Genomic DNA, 20,060 nt, shown 5'->3' with positions numbered 1-20,060 from the left:
TATAAGACCGCCTTCATATATAAAAGGAGAGATATTAAGTATTTAATTTAAAATATAAAATGTATTTTTTAAAACAAATACAAATTTCCAATTAGATATGCAAGCCCTTCAAATAATTGATGCAATACGATTATCTCCCTAAACAATTCAGTGTTCTAAACTTAGTCTCATAATGAATACTATTTGGAAGTAGATACCTCTAACATAAACAGATTGATGTCACATTTAACTTTTAATTTAGCATATAACCAAAACAAAGTTTGATTAGAAAATATTATCCAAGAAGCTCTTTAAAAATTTGATTATACTTATTACTTTAAATTTGACCAAAGTGATCTCTATCACGAAGAATGTGAAGTCACTCAAATACTATAAATTATTTCTAATCACTTAGGCAAACAACTTTGTTGTTAAAGCCCAAATCTCCTAATAATTCACAGAGCAAACAGTTTCCATCTCTCTAAGCAAACACTATTTACTGTACACCACAGGGCTAATGCTGATTAGGCAAACTCCAGAAAGCATTTGAAAACTGAAGCCAGGACATTCAAATCTCTAACGTATCTATTTCAACATGGACTAACACTGTTACTGTCTACAAAGGAGGAGTAGCCCATACACTCAGAGACTCTGTATCTACGTCTATTCCACTTGTAATGCTAATAATTATTAAAATAATAGTTTCTTTTTACTTCTGACATATCCACACAATTATGGCTATTGACCTAGTAATGTGAGGCTTTTGAGATCCAACATAACTGTGAAAATGCAAATATACTTTCATTATTAATGACTGCAAAATAGAAATTGTTAAACAATCAACTTTAGGAACACTAGATAATGCTATGTACAATTAAAACAATGGTTTGGCTTTTTCTACTTTAGATATAAGCTACTAGATCTAAACTAGATAAGACGTTAAGATAATTTTTAAACCTTTATATTTATATAAGCTACTATTGGGAATACCATCATCTATCTAGGTTGCAGTTGAGAAAGCAGCTCAGACATATTAAATTCATCTTCTATTACACAAATTTGGATTTTTTTTTCTTTATTGAGGCAGACTCTCGCTCTGTTGTCCAGGCTGGAGTGCACTGGCATGATCTCGGCTCACTGCAACCTCTGCTGCCCGGGTTCAAGTGATTCTCCTGCCTCACCCTCCCGAGTAGCTGGGATTACAGGCATGCGCCACCACGCCCGGCTAATTTTGTATTTTTAGTAGAGACGGGGTTTTACCATGTTGGCCAGGCTGGTCTTGAACTCCTGACCTCAGGTGATCCACCTGCCTCAGCCTCCCAAAATGTTGGGATTACAGGCATGAGCCACTGCACCCAGCCAATTTGGATCATTTTTATACAATTATCTCTATATATATTTCATAAAATATATGATATTTAACTCATTCTATAGTTTATTATTCCAAAGCATTCCTCATTTACTGATTTTATATTAGCATATTCTCTGGCAGTCACCTCATTTTATCTTGCAAAAACATCATTTCTTGGGGCTGCATTTTATTGTCATAAATTGTGATTAAAGAGCCCAAGAAGCTGAATAAATTATAACAAGGAATCTCTGACCATTTCAGATCCTTGGACACAAATGTTTTTTGATGATATCTGATCACTTTCACGCTAATAGACATGTCTCAAAGTGGCCCAGAGTCTGATAAATTCAAAATGTTCTCCCTTCAGTGATGTAACTAACAGCAAATAGTATTTATAGGATTGTCATTGCCAGAACCTAGAAGAATGCCTAGAGGAAGCCAATATGAAAGTAATTTAGAGGACAGAAGAAAATCTAATGTGAGCTTCCATATATCATTAAGTGTGTTATATGAAAGAATGTAAAGACCAAATGAGCAAATCACCTTGCCAATGATAACTGAAAATGCCTCTGACAGAATACTACTCTAAGATAGTCTTTAGAAGCAACCACTCTAAAGAATACATGCCACCCTAAGCCTTGGCACCTTCATAAAATTCCCCGGCAAATTCAACTTGGTGATAAACAGCAAGATTCAAGGACTGATGATGACATTAAGTGCTTCTGACAGGTCACAAGCTCCACAAAAAGCCTGTATAAGACATGTCTTGTTTTTTTTCAATCCCTTTATCTTTCAGGATGAAAAGGTATTGCAATCTGACACCCAGCAAAAATGAAACAACAATATCATCTGTGCTCTTAAGAATAACTAATTAATACACGCTTCAATGGCAAGGACTTTTTTTTTTTTTAAGATGGAGTCTCGCTCTGGTGCCCAGGCTGGAGTGCAATGGCGCGGTCTTGGCTCACTGCAACCGCCGCCTCCCAGGTTCAAGCGATTCTCCTGCCCCAGCTTCCCAAGCAGCTGGGATTACAGGCGCCTGCCACCACACCCGCTAATTTTTGTATTTTTAAGAGAGACCAGGTTATACCATGACAGCCAGGCAGGTCTTGAACTCCCAACCTCAGGCGATCTGCCTGCCTCAGCCTCCCAAAGTGCTGGGATTACAAGCGTGAATCACTGAAAAGATTAGAATCAAGCAGGAAAGTAACTACTATAAGAAGTGATACACTAACTTTTTATCATGAAGATGAAAATAGTATCTAAAGAAAATGAGTTGAATTATTAAGTTCAAAGACTACAATATTTTTAAATAAATTAAAAGAACTCTGGAGGTTTTGAACTTAAACAAAAAATAATAATTTCTATTCATTATGGTACTACTTCTAAAGTTACCCAGTATACCCATAGGCTATACACACACAAATGCTAATTATTTCAATTAATGCCATTGCATTACTTAAACATTTAAACATGTTAAATGTCTGTCTGTGTGTGTGTGTATGTGTGTATCCTCTTCATGCTGGGAAGGAATTACAAAAGGTTTTCTACCACAATTAATGTAATGGGATTTTTCTGTTGCGCTACTCTTTAGGAGTGTTGGAGTAGAAATGGTTCTTGATTACTCATACTCCATGGCCCAAACAGTAAGGGGAAAACCAATTTCAGCCTCTTCACTAACACTCCAATGCATATGGTCTTCCTGTCCCTCAACTTTGGTGTATCCTTGGCAGTCTCCACTATGCACCTTCATAAGAAATCTCTCCAAGTGATTCTGTCTGATCTTGTCACCAAATTTTACTTTCTCTTCCTTCTTCACTTCTATGGTAAAATGACAACTCTCCATCATGTGCGTTTTTCATCTATTAATTTACTTATGGGACACATGTTTACCACATATCCACCATGTGTCTAGCAACATTATAGAATCAGATTACAGAGGGAAAGAAAACTAACAAAAATCCCTGCCCCAGTGAGGTGCAGTAGCTCACACCTGTAACTTACAAAAATCCCTGCCCCAGTGAGATGCAGTAGCTCACACCTGTAATTTACAAAAATCCCTGCCCCAGTCAGGTGCAGTGGCTCACACCTGTAATTTACAAAAATCTCTATCCCAGTGGGATGCAGTGACTCACACCTGTAATTTACAAAAATGCCTGCCCCAGTCAGGTGCAGTGGCTCACACCTGTAATTTACAAAAATCCCTGCCCCAGTCAGGTGCAGTGACTCACACCTGTAATTTACAAAAATCCCTGCCCCAGTCAGGTGCAGTGGCTCACACCTGTAATTTACAAAAATCCCTGCCCCAGTCAGGTGCAGTGGCTCACACCTGTAATTTACAAAAATCCCTGCCCCAGTCAGGTGCAGTGGCTCACATCTGTAATTTACAAAAATCCCTGCCCCAGTCAGGCGCAGTGGCTCACATCTGTAATTTTAACACTTTGGGAGGCCAAGGCTGGCAGATCACTTAAGCCCAGGAGTCTGACACCAGCCTGGGCAAAACCCTGTCTCTACAAAAAAACACAAAAATTAGCCGGGTATGGTGGTGGGAGCCTGTAGTCTTAGCTACTCAGGAGGCTAAAGGGGAAGGATCACCTAAGCCTGGGAGGTGGAGGCCACAGTGAGCTGTGATTGTGTCACTGCACTCCAGCCTGGGTGACAGAGTGAGTGAGACCTTGTCTCAATCAATATAATTAAATAAATAAATCCCTGGAGTTCATGTTCTAGTGTGAAGAGACAGGCAATATACTTACTAAAAGACTTAACATGTGAGATAGTAAAAAATGCTATAGGAAAAAAAAATGCAGGAAAGGGGAAGCATAGAGCAGAGGCAGGACTTAGTGATACAATTAATACCCACAGGGCTCACTCCAGAGTGTGGGAAAGCTCCACGAAAGGGTATTTAGGTAAAGACCTGGAAGAGACAAGGTGGCGGGAAACACAATAAAAATGCCCCAGGGGAAGGGGCTCAGTGGGGGAAGAGCGAAGAGACAGCAGGCATCAGATATGGGGCAGGAGTGAGCAGCCACTGCAAGGACTCTTGCTGTCCAGACTGAAACAGAAACCATCATCTGAGGACTTGGAGCAAATAAGTGGGAAGATCTGACTCACATTGTCAGAGACTCTCTCTGACTCACTAGGCCCAGGACAGACATGCATGGAAGCCATTAGGAAGCTACCACAGAAACCTCTCCAAGGGGTGAATGCTACCCAACCAGGGTGGTGGCAGCACAGGTGGTGAGGCATGGTCAGATTCTGGAGCTGTTATGAAGCTGGAGCCAACAGCTTTGCAGAAGGAATCCATATGGAAATTAAGAGAAAGAGACTCCAAGGATTTGACCTGAGTACCTGGAAGAATGATTTGTCACCTGTAGAGAAGGGTTGATGGCAAAAGAAGCAAAATCTGGGAGTAAGATCTTGAGTTGACATCCAAACAGAAATGTCCACTAGACAGTTAGATCTTTAAGTTCAAAGCTCAGAGTAGCGGTCACAGCTTACAGGGGGTATTTAAAGCCATGAGACCAGATGAAATAACAAGGGAGTAAAAGCAAATAGAGAATTTGAAGGATGGAGGCATAAGACTTTCCAGGTGAAGAAGTTATAGACACAGAAAAGCCAGAAAAGTAGACTGAGAAAAAAGCAGCCCATTAAATAAAAGGAACAGGAAAGTATGGTGAACTGAAAACTAAGTGGAATAAAAGATATTTCAAGGAGGAAAGAGAGTAAGATAAGGACTATGAAGTCACAGACCAACTTGACCATGGCATTTCATGGAACAGTAGAAGCAAGAGTGAGTTTCAAAACAAAATGTGAAACCCATGAGCACACAACTCTTGTGAGCTTTGCCAAGAAGACCAAAGGAATGGGTGGTGAGCTGGAGGAGATACCGGGTCAAGGCAGATTCCTTCCTCTGTCTCTTTCTGGGAAAATTATAGCATATCTTTATGCAGATGGAAAGGATCCAGTTGGGGAAAAACCGGATCATGACAGAGAGAGAGACAGAAAGAGTAGAACTGCTAGATCGTGTCCTTGAATCGGCGAGAAGAGATGGAATCCAGGGCACCAGCGGAGCGCTAGCATTAGCCAGGCACACAAACAATTCAGCCACAGCATCGAGGGAAAAGGCAGCAGGTGTGAGGGGAGCTGCAGGGAGGTGGGTTGGCATGAAGAAAAAAGCTTGTGAAAATTCTCTTATGACTGCTTCTATTTTCTTAAGAAAACAGAAAACAAGGTCACCAATGGAGATTAAGGATGATGAAGATCTGAGGGAAGAAAAGACAGAATAAAGTCATCCAGGAGAATATAAAGTTAATTTAGGATACTGGTCACATATATAAAGGAAGGCCAGGCAGGAGGGTCAGTCAGCCAGCCAGGAGTGAGAGCACAGAACAGTGAGAGGAGAGCAGAATGAAGGCTCAGGTCTCACTGGTTCCAGTACAATCCAGCAAGACCATGAAAGGGAGCTAAGAGTGTATGCAGGGGACTGATTCTAACAGCCCAGGAATGGAAACTGTGCGAGGAAGTAGGGGGATGGGGAAATGATGGAGAGGAGGTGAGAAAAGGTGTCAGGATCAGGGCATGTTAAATCTCCACACTGAAGAACTGTAGGAAATGGGAGTGCTAGAAGAAGTGAACTGGAAAAGGAGGCGGTAGGTGGAGAGTAGGATGCTTCATTGTAAGATTACGCAAAAGAACTGGAGTGGGTTATGTCACAGGCATGAGTGGGTGAGGCAGACAACCACAGGGACAGGGAAGGAGTGCCCCGGAGTGGGAAGGACACACGCACAGACACAAAATCACCACGAAAAAGGCACAGAATCAGAGAAGGATTAGAAATGAGGAGCAAAAATCCTCCAGAAGGGAGCAGAAAAGGCCTGGGAGGTGAGCAAATGACAGGACTAGGTCACGGTCTGATGACATGAGATCCAAAGTGCTGGAGAGTAGTAAAAGGGAACAGGAGGGCACCTCCTCAAACTCCAGGACCAGCCAAATGAAGGATGTGGGTAGAAGCGAGCCATTGCATAAGCGGGTGGCAGGAATGTGTGCCAAGTTTCTTTGAGCAAGAAAGTGGCAGTTGAAGATACAGGGGTTTTGTTCATGAGTTAACTCTCAGTTCCAAATGGCACAAGCAGAAAGTTTCAGAAGCTAGAGGAAAGTGGAAAATCAGGTCAGAAATGGGATGTATAGAGACATGGGGGCAGAGTCCAGGGTACAAGGAGCCTGGATGTTCTGGGTTCCATGTGCTAACCATGATAAAGAGGAGTGACAGACAAAATGTGCCCATTAGTTCTGACAGTCCCAAAGCAGATGGCAGAGGGGAGGCTGTGTGCTGCGGGGAAGGGGAAGGCCGCCTGCCACGATCACAGTGAGTTCTGTGGACATCTCTCTACTCCTGCCATGACAACAGGGACATGAGGGAGGTGCTGTCTTAGCCAAACGACAGGTGCTCTGGGGCTCCCTCCTGTCTCAGAAACACAGAATTCCTTTCTCTCTCTTTCTTTTTTCAAGTAGTTAAGCACTAGATAAAAATCTATAAATTCTTGTCCTTTTTTCTCCTCTTCTTCAGTCAACTAGCCTATGATCTTGAGACTCAGCATCTTAATTCATCTGCACAATATTTAGTGCCTAATTAAGATGTGCAATAAGCAAAAAGGGAAAGGAGAAAGGGTAGAGAGTGGCTGATAACAGGATGGCTTATTCAGGATACCAACTAACATTATCACAGCACACAGCTTTGCTTTACTAACATTCCATGAAACAATAACAATATTAACAAGAACAAAACCTCCCAATAACTTTATACCTATAGCACCATCAAGTGTCAAATAAACAATTGAGAAGTCACAGTCAGGCATTCCAACACAAAGCTATACTGATTATTTTTAAAACCAGGCATGAAAATTCAACTCCAGCAATATCATAACTAACACAATAGCTCATGTTACTTTTTTAAAAAGTAGTGTTATTTCCACAGTGAAGCACTTGTTGGTGCTGGCTGTCACGTTTTTTCGCGTAACTGTACAACGGAGCTCAGAGTAAGCCACGCTGACACCCCAGAGATTCCTGCAATGCACACTACATATTCCAACACACACTAAGAAAGCACCGCCAGGAACCCTATGATAAATCCGCAAAGGAATTGTATTTTTAAAAAAGTATTTTACTCTCATTATTCTGGAATTCTTTTTTTTTTTTTTTTTTGGAATTCTTTTTAATAGCAAAAGTAAAACAATAAACACTTTACTTTTGTTTCATAATTTAAAATAGACAGTAACTGCTATAACAAAACACAATAGTCATAATACTAGATTAAATAAAATCCAGGGGATGGTTTCTCTTACTAACCTCCTATTTCTATTTTCTGAAGAAATGGTAAGTCGTGATTTTTCAGTCTTGCTTTCCTACACATTTTTCTAAGCATACTCTACTGAAGCTCACAATTCTTCATCTGTATTAGTCAAAATGTCCATTTTGCCACAGAACCATGTACGTTGTAAACATAAATCATTTAGCTCTTTATTTTCCACCTGAAATAGTCCACAGTGGCTAACCAGCAGCAAATAGCAAAATCATAATTATCCTAACATATCACTTAAGAGTTTCACTGAAAAGATTTCAGACAATCTACCAAACGGATCATAAATAGTGCATGGCCTACCAAAATGGTGTGTAAAACAATTAATTTAGTATTAGTTATCACACCATCCTCCATCCTCCCCAGGTCCCATCCATCTCTTCTCTGTAACATTTCTACGCCAGGGAGGTGTTTTTACTGATTTTGACTTGGCTTCATTTTATGATACATTTAGCCATCTAGCAAGGGTTTCCTTTTCAACTTCTTTACATATGGTCAGCCACTTTTAAATTTGAGGAGCCAGAGGATTTATAAAGATTCTAGAAAGGCCTTTTTTATTTTTCATACTGTGAAAGGGGAAAGTGAGAAAGGCTGTATTTTTGGATTTTGTTTTGTTTTGATTGAAGTCAATTCGAGTTCTTCAGTTCATGGGGGGCTACATTTTACCCTTCCTGGGTGTCAGCCTCCTCATCTGTGAAACAGAAGCGGCGGCTGCCTGAGGCTGCAACAACCCCACAGGCAGCAGCAGCTTGACACATACTCTTCACCACGCAGGCAGGCTCACTGCACAGCAGCATGGTCATCCAAATAGCATACATTTATTATAATATTCACTGCTTTAAGGAAACTTTATAAAGCTGACATTGTTGACTAAAGTTTATATCTCTGAAACAGGTTTAAATATTAAAGTAGTTTTAATTAAGTTAAAAGAAGAAAAAACATATGTAGTTCCAGTCTAGAAGTTTATCTGTATCAAATTATAGAATGTTACTGACAAGAACCATCTAGAACAGATACAAACTGAAATTCTTGGATCTAAGAAAAAAGCTCTAAAATATTATGAACACTTTTGGGGTGATGATTTAAATTCACTATTTTTAACTAAAGAAAGTAGGTATCTACCTATTTCTCAGTATTTCATAAACTAACCTTCTATTTTATATCTACTCTTGAATCATGTTTCTGAAATGCAGTTAGCTATTAATTATCTGATTGTTGGCGGGAGACTGGTTTTTCAACATGTGAAAATTACTTAAGTAAAATTAAAGAAAATTTACCTATACTATCTGTTAAGCTATATCATTACTCTTTTCTTCATTGGTTCCTCAAAAACGATCAGTAATTAAAAATTAAACTTTAAAGTCATATGCTTTTTTTTTTTTTTTTTTTTTTTTGAGGCAGAGTCTCGCTCTGTCGCCCGGACTGGAGTGCAGTGGCCAGATCTCAGCTCACTGCAAGCTCCGCCTCCCGGGTTTACGCCATTCTCCTGCCTCAGCCTCCCGAGTAGCTGGGACTACAGGCGCCCGCCACCTCGCCTGGCTAGTTTTTGTATTTTTAGTAGAGACGGGGTTTCACCGTGTTAGCCAGGATGGTCTCGATCTCCTGACTTCGTGATCCACCCGTCTCGGCCTCCCAAAGTGCTGGGTTTACAGGCTTGAGCCACCGCGCCCGGCCTAAAGTCATATGCTTAAAACATAAACACAGTTGGCAGCAGAGAGGTGCCTAGTCCCTCAGTGGCCAAAGTCTCACAAAGAATGGGTCTTGCTAGGTTACAGCTCATCTCAGCCAGGGTCTGCAATAAACGTCTCTTCACCAGGGAAGTTCTTTTGTTACTCTAAAGTGTCCTTCTCTTGTAGCAGCACAAGATACAGAAAGGTTTATGTTTTTTCCCTTCAATTACCTATCCTTTTGAAATTAAAGTTTTTTTATCCCAGTCTAAATATGTAATATATACATACCATTTAGTCGTCTCTGGAGTGCTTCTTCCTCTAAGGTAATGATATAAATTTGTTCATCCAGGTCTTCAAGAATCTAAATTTAAAGATAAAACTATTCAACAATGCAACGTTACAAAACTAATGCTTATGAGACCATTTAGGCTATCTGGTCTATTTATTTTAGATAATGTATTCATAAAAATTTCTAAGACCCCAAAATAAAAAAGCTCCAACTATTTTATTTACAAATTAAGTATAAATACTTTAGTATATAACCAAATACATCAAAAGTTATCACAAACCCTATATACATTTAAATTGGATATTTTTAAAGTTTAAGGGATTAAACTAAGGAACTCTTCTCAATGGCCAACAAATGTATGAATTTTAGGGTTTTTTAGTGACATTCTGAGATGCGGGCTACATGTATGAATTTTTTTATTATTTATTATTTGTTTGTTTGTTTGAGACAGAGTCTCACTCTGTTGCCCAGGCTGGAGTGCAGTGGCATGATAATCTCAGCTCACTGCAACCTCCGCCTCCCGGGTTCAAGCAATCCTCCCGCCTCAGCCTCCTTAGTAGCTGGGACTATAGGCAGCTACTATAGATGGCACACCACCATCTATATATGGCACACCACCATGCCCAGCTAATTTTTGTATTTTTAGTAGAGACAGGTTTCACCATGCTGACCAGGCTGGTCTTGAACTCCTGACCTCAGGCGATCTGCCTGCCTCAGCCGCCCAAAGTGCTGGGATTATAGGCATGAGCCACCATGCCCGGCCTACATGTGTCAATTTTAAACAGCCAAAAAACTAATTATGGTAAATAACTACAGTAAATACACGCCCAAGCCAACATTTTAGAGATAGAAGGAACAGACACTCAGTCCAACATTCGTTTTCTCATTTACATTTACCTACATAATGTCTAAAACAAGAAATCCATAAACTACATCAGAAACATGCAATACTTTCCATTTATATCATCTGTATGTACTAAAAACGCTCCATGAATATTAAAGATTGGTGTTATCAAAATTATCAAAATCATCCAATAGACCGAAATCTAGAGAAGGGGTATGTTTACATATAAACCAAGTTATACAACAGTAGTTCCAAAAAAAAAAACCACACTGATAATTTACCAATTGTATGGGATATTGTCTGCATTGTTAAAAAACCTAAAATTGATTTAATTCTAGTTTTGTTAACATAGCTATCCTTCTGAGAGGATCCTTGTTATCTTCCTAGCTGCAGGGAAAATCTGAGAGAAGTCTAGAGCTGATATCAGTGTTCCATATCCTCACCTTCAAACTACTCACACTCAGCAAAAAAAATAAATTGTGAGGAGCTAATGGACAAAAAGATAGAAACCATATATACATCTCCTTTCAGATTTTAAAGTATTTTCAGAAAACAGATTTTCAAATCATGCAATCCCTGTCAGATGTCAAATGTATACAGCTGGTGTGAAATGTATTTGAAGCAATCCAATAATTCTCAGCCTTTCAACAAATCTTTACGGTCCCCTATGACTTAGCACTGAACTCATCACTGGCACACATACCAACTTGATCCTTGAGAAGCCTGACTTGGAAGGTGAGAAAAAATAAATACTAAAATAATAATCAACAGTAGTCAACAAATAAATATACAAACAAATAATGACAAAGAATGACTATCCTATGAGGAAGAAAGCAATAGGAAGAAAAGGGGAAGGGATACCTAACGGCCAGCCACCAAGCCCTCTCCAAAGAGGGAACATATAGGCTGAAAATGCGTGCTACTCCCGAGGAGAAAGAGTGGTACACAGAGGGGATCTACTGGATGCAATGGGTCAGGGGAGAGGAATCCCAGAGAAAACCCACATGTCTGGGACCAGGTCCTTGGGGGCCATCATCCGAAGTTCCTTTCCCATCAACACTTCTCTTCACTTTCTACTATCTGGATCAGAATTGACATTTTTTACTTAAGGTCTAATGCATACAAAATGATTTTTATCTTTCTTACGCAAATCATCCAAGAATTACTTATCACCACTGGTATGTCTTAGGTGAATGCATGACTGATGTAGTTTGGCTATTTGTCCCTTCCAAACCTCACGTTGAAATCTAATCCCCTGTATTGGAGGTGGGACCAGGAGGGTATTTGGGTCATGGAGGTGGATCTCTCATGAATAACCGATTTGGTGCTGACCATACAGTAATAACTGAGTTCTTGCTCTATTTGTTCACATGACAGCAGGTTGTTTAAAAGAGTGTGGACCTCTCTCTCGCCTGTTCCCTCTCTTGCCCTGTGACACAAATGCTCCTCGTTCAACTCTCGCCATGATCGGAAGCTTCCTGAAGCACTAGCCAGAGGCAGGTCCCAGTGCCATGCTTCTTGTACAGCGTGCGGAACCATAAGCCAAATAAACCTCTTTTCCTTGTAAATTACTCAGTCTCAGGTTTATACCAATGCATAATAGACTGATGCAGTGGCAATGTGAACAACACACATATATTTCTGTTAAGTGCTTATGAGCACCATCCTCCTTGATTTCTACAACACTCCTATGAAAGACAGATTGTTCTCATCTCCATTTTATATTCCGAGAAACAGGGTTACCAAAGAAATGTTACGTGCCTTCAAAGCCTATACTCAACTACTATGGGCTAATGGGGGCTTAAATATGGGTAAGACATAGTCCTTGACCTCAAACAGCTTATATTCTAGTGTAGCAGAAGAGATCAGATGAATTAAAAAAAATAATTAGAAGATTTGTGAAAGTCATAACGATGGTTTAAATAAAACATTACAAAAGTTCAAAGGAAGAAAAATTACTCCCAGATGGAGAGAAAAAAGTTTTGGCCAGTGTTTTTGATGGTGGTAGCATAGTAGCATCTTATCTGACAGCTTAAATTACCAAAAGAAAGGCATTTCAATCAGAGGAAACTGTAAGCAAAACACAGAAGTGGAGGGGTACAAAGTCCACTCAGCAAGAAAGCGGTTTTACAGCGCTGGAGCTTACAGCCAAATAGAATGGCAGAGCAGCCTCTGGTCTGAAACCAGCCTCTTGGGTTCACATTCTGCCCCATCCTAGATCTCTGATCTTGTACAAGCTACTTAATCTTCCCAAAATGGCACTAGTTTAGCCATAAAATAAGAATACCACTATCTAACTTACAGGTTTGTCATCAGGATAAAATGAAATTATGTGTGTAAAATACAGTGTTTATTGCTAGCATATACAATACACTCAATTACTCAATAAATCATCTTTATTATTGAATGTTATCAACAAGAAAACAAACAAAGATAAGACTCTGAGGACACTGTTAATGCTAGAAATGCAAAACGCTTGTTCCCGGTGCCACAAAGAAATAGCACCCAAACATTAATTTTGTCAGCAAGGCAATTTTTATTTCTACAGAAGGGTGAGACTCACAAATGGAGTAATGGCGAGAGCACACCTGGACAGGGGAGAGGAAGGAGTTCTTATTCCTGATACGGGGCCCTACTCCTGTCTCGTTCCCCTATTGGCTAGGGCTGGAACACACAGTCTAAGCTAATTCCGACTGGCTATCTTAAAGAGAGCAGGGGTATGAGCCAGAGTGGCGAGGTGACTAGTCTGGTGGGAAGGACGGTTAGGAACAGGTAATTAAAGGTGACTTAGGTCAGAGGAGGTGACCAGGAGTGACTCAGGTCAAAGAAGGTGACCGGGGTGAGTCAGGACGGAGCAGGTGACCAGGGAACAGATGTGAACTACTGATAAGGACTGGTGGGAAAGTTGTTTACTGAAACTAGAGGCAAGGGGGAAAACACAACCAGGAATTTAAACTTTAAAACGGAGAATCGAAGAGGGGGGCTGAACATACTGACATACTGATTCTTTGAAGAGAAACTTGGGGTTCACTATATTTAACATTAATAAGAGACAAGGAGAAAAATTAGCTTGGGGAAGGGAGCTAAGTAAGTAGTTTCATTTTATATACGTTGAGTTTTCAGCTCCATGGGTTATTCAATTATAGCACTTAAAATGTACTATAATTTGTTTCCATTGTCTTTTCCTCATTAGAATTAGGCATTTAAAAGTGATGTGGAAATGGCAAGATGGTTTAGGAGCAGAGCATTAATAAAACTTTTGACCAATGATAGAACTTTAAACATTTGCCTATAGTTAGGGGTCAGGAAGCAGAAAAGGAGAAAGAAGACCAAACAAACACACAACAACAACAAATGTAGGAAGGAAAAAAAAAAAACAAATGTAGGAAAGAACTAAATGAATGCAGGAATGCAGTGTCACAGAACCTCCTTACAAGGGAAAGGAATTCCATGACTTGACAGCACGTGTGTGGCACACAAGTATGTATACAACATTTATATACTTTTTGTAAAATGTATTTATGCATTTTTTATAAATAAAAACTTAAACTTTATCTTTAAAATATAAAAATATTATGATTTTTAAAATTAAGCAAGTATTTATTAGAAGTATATCCCCTATAACACTTCCTCAGTATTTTCCCTAAATGCATCATGACAAGGAATACAAACACATAACTATAACGATATAGTAAGTATTACTAGTGAGACAGAAACAAAAGGGAACATGAGAAAGGCAAAGGAAGGAGTTTAATTATTTGTCCTTGAAGAAGCAAGCTATGTAGACAGCGGAGGTGATATCTGAGCTAGGCCGTAGGAGGCTGCTAGGTGGCTGGAGCAGGTAAGAGGCCTTGGAGGGAAAGAGACAGTCCTGGAGACAGAATGCACAGAGCCTATTCAGAGCACAGCAAGTTCGCTCATGAGCTAGAGTGACAGCAAACAGAGGGACAGCTAGAGGAAAGCTTAGCGTGGACCAGGCTGTGAAAGGCTTTGTAACATGTAAGTAGTTTACACTTGAGTTCACAGGCAATGAGGATCCATGAAAATAAGTGACAAATTTCCTAGGTGCAGCTAAGAAATCATTTTTATGTAATTAAATATCTGACAAAATAGAGACCAAATAAAGCGACAAATCATTAGAATTACTACCAACTGAAAATCATTTAAAAACTAATATATAGTGTTTCTAAGATTAAAGGCAAAGTATGGTTCAATTAATCGAGACATAATATGCGGGCAAATTTTCAGAAATATAACCGTTTTGTAAATTAAAGTATACATGTAAATTTTGAAACATAATCAAAGTACTTTTTGATATTAGGCAATGGACACCTAAAATACCTGTAAATATTTGTAAATTTTGTCCTAAAATTTGCTAGAGGAATTTTTACCTGTGCGCCTATAGGTAGTATTTTAAAAGCAAAACCAAATTTGGTTTCCAAAGATTGGAAATTTAACCAAAGTTCTATTAAAAAAAAAACTTAATAAAACAACAATTTGAGTGATAAATGTACAAAAAATATTCTTCTTCTATTTCTAAGTGCTAGCTCACAATCTAAAAGGTGCTCAAATGTAACATATTTATTTAATAAACAAAATGATTTATAATTAAATACTTACTGTTGGCTTCACTAGCAACTGACCCATCACTGTGAACATACGAGAAAGGCCAACTGGTGTACACACTGCAGAAATAAGATCACCAAAAGACAGAAAGCGACATTAGAGAGCTTGGAGAGATAAACAACTAGAACGTAAAAATAAGGGAAATTCAAAGATTATCGTTTTAAGAACATTCTTCTCTCCAACTGAGATTCTAGTGTTTTGTTACCATCATCAATAAAGAAGCTAGAGGGGGCATGTGAGGAGGATAGGTATAATTAGCTCTGAAAGATATGTGACAACAAAAAAAGGCTTAGAATAATATTCAAGATTCTAGCAGTTGAATAATTAAAAATACTTTTGGTTAAAATAAAGAAAAATGAGCAAAGAACAGGTTAAATTTCAAGTATTAATAGGACTGAGAAACAAACAAGAATATCTAAAGGTGACAAGCATAGTCTTAAGTCCTTTAAACTACATTGATCTACTTACAATATCCCTGAGATAGTCTGTGATGCTTCAAGTAAAACAAAACAAACTTTTAAAAAACCATGAACTTATCATAATAATTCTACCCTTTCCATTTAAAAGTAGAATCTAGCATTATGACAGGTACGGGGATGAGGGTATGGCACGTGTGTATGAGTGTGCATATGGTTTGTGTGTCCGTGTATGTAAGTATGACTGTGTATGAGTGTGTGAGTGAAAGTGTGTGAGAGTGTGTGTGTGTGTGTGTGTCTGTCCATCTGTCTCACTCTACAACCCGGTAGAAGAGGCTTTCCTTAGAGAACAATAAAAGCATCTTATTATTTCAAAGTTTCCATTTATCAAAATTTATTTGAATAAAAATAGTTAAGGCGAACTCAAAAAAATCTCCAAATAGTTAAGAAATCTCATCAGAAAACTTCCCTGAATTTTCCAGAATAAGGACAACTCTACTTTTCTATTAAGTCTGAAAAATACTTACAGAGAAGTAACAAACATCCCATCAATGATATACAGGAATATAAATAGGGTAGATAGAACTCCCAGAGATCTATTAAAAAAAGTAAATATATTTTAACAAATCCAAAATATTGCACATTAAAATACAACCAATCTATCTTACGATAAGATAGAGGCTGACTACACCTCACGTAAACATTGTAACTGCCTGTTTGAGTTTAAGCCATGTAATTTCTAAACTGTACAATAAAAAGATCTAACATAGAAAACCAAGAAGTAACCCTTTAGCAAAACCTGTTTGGAGGGAGAAAAAAAGTCTCCACGGAATTTGAAGAACAGAAACCAATTAACAACAACAAAAAAAAATCCGAAAAGCTGCTTACTTATTCTTCACATATAAAAGAAATAAAACTTCATTTTTAGATAAAGATACCTAAAGATTTCTTAATTCTGTAAATTAACATCAAACATCTTTGTTAACTATACAAAGAATTATTTAAATGTTTTTAAAATTGACTGTGTAATTATATCCCAAACTCTAGTTTCCAGTAAAGAAACTGGCTAAAACAAGGAAATCCATACCATATAAAGATTCCATGCTTGCAGCATCATTGTCAATGAGTGCTGAAGCTACCCACACTATCCCAAGAATGAGTAATGCAAGAAGAAGAAGCATGACCAGAGTCTCTAAAATGCGGGCCCGGATTCCCTGAAAAATATAGTAGAAATATAATTTTAGTATTTTACTTCACTTCATGAACAATAAGGTTTCTGCCTATATGAAAGCATAAAATAATCCCTTGGAAGGAGAAGAAATTTATATTTATGAACAGGAAAAATACACTAAGTACCTATAGTTTACAATGTTTAGACTGACTTTTCAAAATTATGGAAAATATTATCAAGCTTGGATAAAACAAAAAAAACTTCATAAAAAACATCTGCAGAGCCATTTTTAACGATTAATTACTTTCCTAACACTTTCCACTAACAAAGCAGATTAATGAATTTCTATCTGTGATTCTAATCAAGGGAATAGAAGGCTAATTATGGCATAGAGACAGACAGTTGAGTGAGCACTGAACTTGGGGTGCCACAATGCTCCGAGCTGCTGGAGAGTGCGGGCTCTCTCTAGCATGGACTCTGGTGCTCCTCACAGCCTCCAGAGCCCTCTACTGTGCCGCTGAAGAACTGTCATTGTAACCCAGCATTATAAACTCTAGAGATACTGCTTTTACCAATTCTATATGATGCTTTTCTTCACATTCTATAGAATTCTCATTAATCCATGAGACAAGAATACAATAATATAATCATTATGCACAATTTTGTTTTAAATGTAAAACAAATTCTGACCTCAGGACCAAACTACAGGCCAGACTTTTAAAACTTAAAACTGCAAGGTAAGACAAAAAAAGAAACTTCTTTTACTCCCCAAAAAGTCACCAAATGATTGAATCTGCAGCTATAAGTTAAAGGTTCATGTTGATATTTTGCACTGCAATGCACTAACCTACAATTATCTAACACAACCAACAAAATTATAAATACATCCATATTTCTCAATAAATCATGTAATCTCATTCCACATTTAACATAAAAATGAGTTATAAAATTCCAAAACATACACTTATTTCAATTTTGTCCTAGGTATTACTTTCTAATTTCTGAACTGCAGGAATAGGCACCCCAGTTCTTCAAATTCAATAGAAGGGAAAGAAAACGTCCTCAAGGCATGGAGAAGTATACCCAGCCCTAAGTGATGACCTCTGAGGTGAAGTGGCTTTGTCTTGCTAGTCCTTCAACAACATCGCAGACTTGCCACAGGGCTGCACTGGGCCAGTTTAAAACACTTCCTCAAATCTGAGAGTCGGCTCACCTTAAGTGTTCATAGCACGGGAGGCCAGTGAACCAGAATGAATTGGGCTGGTATTTAACACATGAGATCTCACAGTAAGTAGCTATTAATCACAGGAGATGAAATGGGAATAGTCACAAAACACACTACAACAAAACACAAAAACACACTACTACTTTGCTGAAGAGTCCTTTGAACTTCCACTTCACAACTTTCAAACTATTCAAGATGCTGATACGGTTTGGTTGTGTCCCCACCCAAATCTCATCTTGAATTGTAATCCCCATAATCCCCATGTGTCGTGGGAAGGACGAAACGGGAGGTAACTGAATCATGGGGGCAGTTTCCCCCACGCTATTCTCATGATAGTGAGTGAGTTCTCACGAGATCTGATGGTTTTATAAGCGTCTGGCATGTCCCCTGCTGGCATTCATTCTCTCTCCGGCCACCCTGTGAAGAGGTGCCTTCTGCCGTGATCGCAAGTTTCCTGAGGCCTCCCCAGCCATGTGGAACAGAGAGTGAATTAAATCTCTTTTCTTTATAAATTACCAAGTCTCAGGTATTTTTCATAGCAGTGTGAGACAGATAACAGACTAATACAGATACCAAAACATAATCTACCACCTTTAACAGTGACTTCTCGCTTCCTTTCTTTCTCCTCCCCTCCTTTTCTCTCTAAAATCCTTTTTATTACACATTAAATATTTTGTGGAAAGCCTATCAATAAACAGACAAAAGGAGATAAAATTATATCTTGCACATTTATGCAGAGTTGTTCTAGTGTTTGTGTTACACTCTCAATTCTGTCTTTCCCTGCCTCCAACCAGCCCCTAAGAAATACATGAACTAAAGAGTGGGGCTCCCAAAACAAGTCACATATGCATTATACCTGTAATACATATGAATTAAACAGTGGAACAGCGTCAGAAGTGTTACAATATAGGAACTACACAGTGGTAACTCCTTGGAACCGTTTAAAACCCACTGTCCAAAAGAAGTTATAATTGTCATGTTAAATAATTATAACACTATAACAATAAGTATAATTTTTAGGATGATAACCAATGTTGGGAAATCAATCACCATAAAATTTACAGACTTCCTCTGATATTTTGGTAAGAACTATTTCTTAGCAATTAAACTTGTTTTCTTCAAATATGTGCCTATGTGCTGGGAGACAATGTTCCATGGGTCTCTCACATTTCTGTGCATCCCAAAAGCAGAGGCAGGGACAGACCTTATTTGGAACTGCCTTCTTAAGGTTTGTACAGCAGATGGCCTTGGGATTTAGAGATAGTGTATCTCTGAAGCAAAGGACAGGTTTGTTTACTGTCTGGTAGCACAATGTTCACCTCCAAGCAAAGGTTAGACAGAGTTGCTTGCAGCCCGATATAAATATGGTGAGTTCCCTAAGTGTGATACAGGTCCACTGTGGGGCTTGGGGTCAAGGGGAACTGGCACCAAAAGGAAGCTTGTGTACTTGGTTATGTGCTGCACATAACCAAGTCCTTTGCCTCCGACCCAGACATCTCACGTTTACAACCACCATCCATGAAACTGGGAGACTAACTTGTTAGTTTGCAAGCAGAATAAAATCTCAGACCCTTCACAGTTCTTGATGGTTTTTGGTGACAAGGATAGAAGACTAACAGACGGCTTTCTGGAAAAGAGAGGGGCCCATGCAGATTGGCTTAAGGGATATGAGAAGACTCCTGGGATCTATTAACAGTAGTGAGTGCGCGCACCCAAGTGGTGGGCAAGCAGGAGGAGCAGGGACCCCGAGCAGTGCTAGCTGCTGGCAACAGTCTGCAGGCTGAGGTAGGTAGTGAGGCTGAGCCCACTGCTGGCTAGGTTGTTACTCCCTCTCCTCTGAGCGGAAGCAGGAAGGAATGTCATCCTGATGGTGTTGAAAGCGAGCCCGGCAACACCAGCTAAAAGATACTGTGGGTACAGCTGCTCAATCAAGGAGTCCCAGAGCTGAATAAACAGTGTCAGGAATGAGGCTATAGACCTATGCCTAAACTGATGTCATTACAAATATGGTTGAGCCATGAGTAGCCACTTGCCGCTCAAAAAGAAAGGCACCTTGCAATGTAGGCCAATCACTTTTGCCATGTTCCTTCATCTGTCCTCCCCCAACTCGGACCTCAGATGCTTAGGAAAAAAG

At 39.1% G+C, this 20,060-nt stretch overlaps 1 protein-coding gene across 9 annotated transcripts in view; it reads right to left on the bottom strand.

Annotated features, from left to right (window-relative positions):
* Positions 1–20,060, bottom strand: part of LMBR1 (limb development membrane protein 1) — a 214,090-nt gene that overhangs the window by 71,028 nt on the left and 123,002 nt on the right. For 8 of the 9 annotated variants that reach the window (XM_033194184.1, XM_033194185.1, XM_033194180.1 and 5 more), the window contains 4 exons: positions 16,618–16,744; positions 16,058–16,126; positions 15,109–15,173; positions 9,644–9,716 (listed from right to left, as the gene is read on the bottom strand). In XM_033194184.1, coding sequence (XP_033050075.1) covers positions 9,644–9,716; positions 15,109–15,173; positions 16,058–16,126; positions 16,618–16,744 — 334 coding nt within the window. The remainder of the gene's footprint in view (positions 1–9,643; positions 9,717–15,108; positions 15,174–16,057; positions 16,127–16,617; positions 16,745–20,060) is intronic. The other variant, XM_033194179.1, reaches the window with a different exon arrangement.

The sequence above is a fragment of the Trachypithecus francoisi genome, unplaced genomic scaffold (genome assembly GCF_009764315.1).
Source record: "Trachypithecus francoisi isolate TF-2019V2 unplaced genomic scaffold, Tfra_2.0 Lachesis_group4, whole genome shotgun sequence".
NCBI classification, from domain to species: Eukaryota; Metazoa; Chordata; class Mammalia; order Primates; family Cercopithecidae; genus Trachypithecus; species Trachypithecus francoisi.
This window is presented reverse-complemented; position numbering and strand designations above follow the sequence as displayed.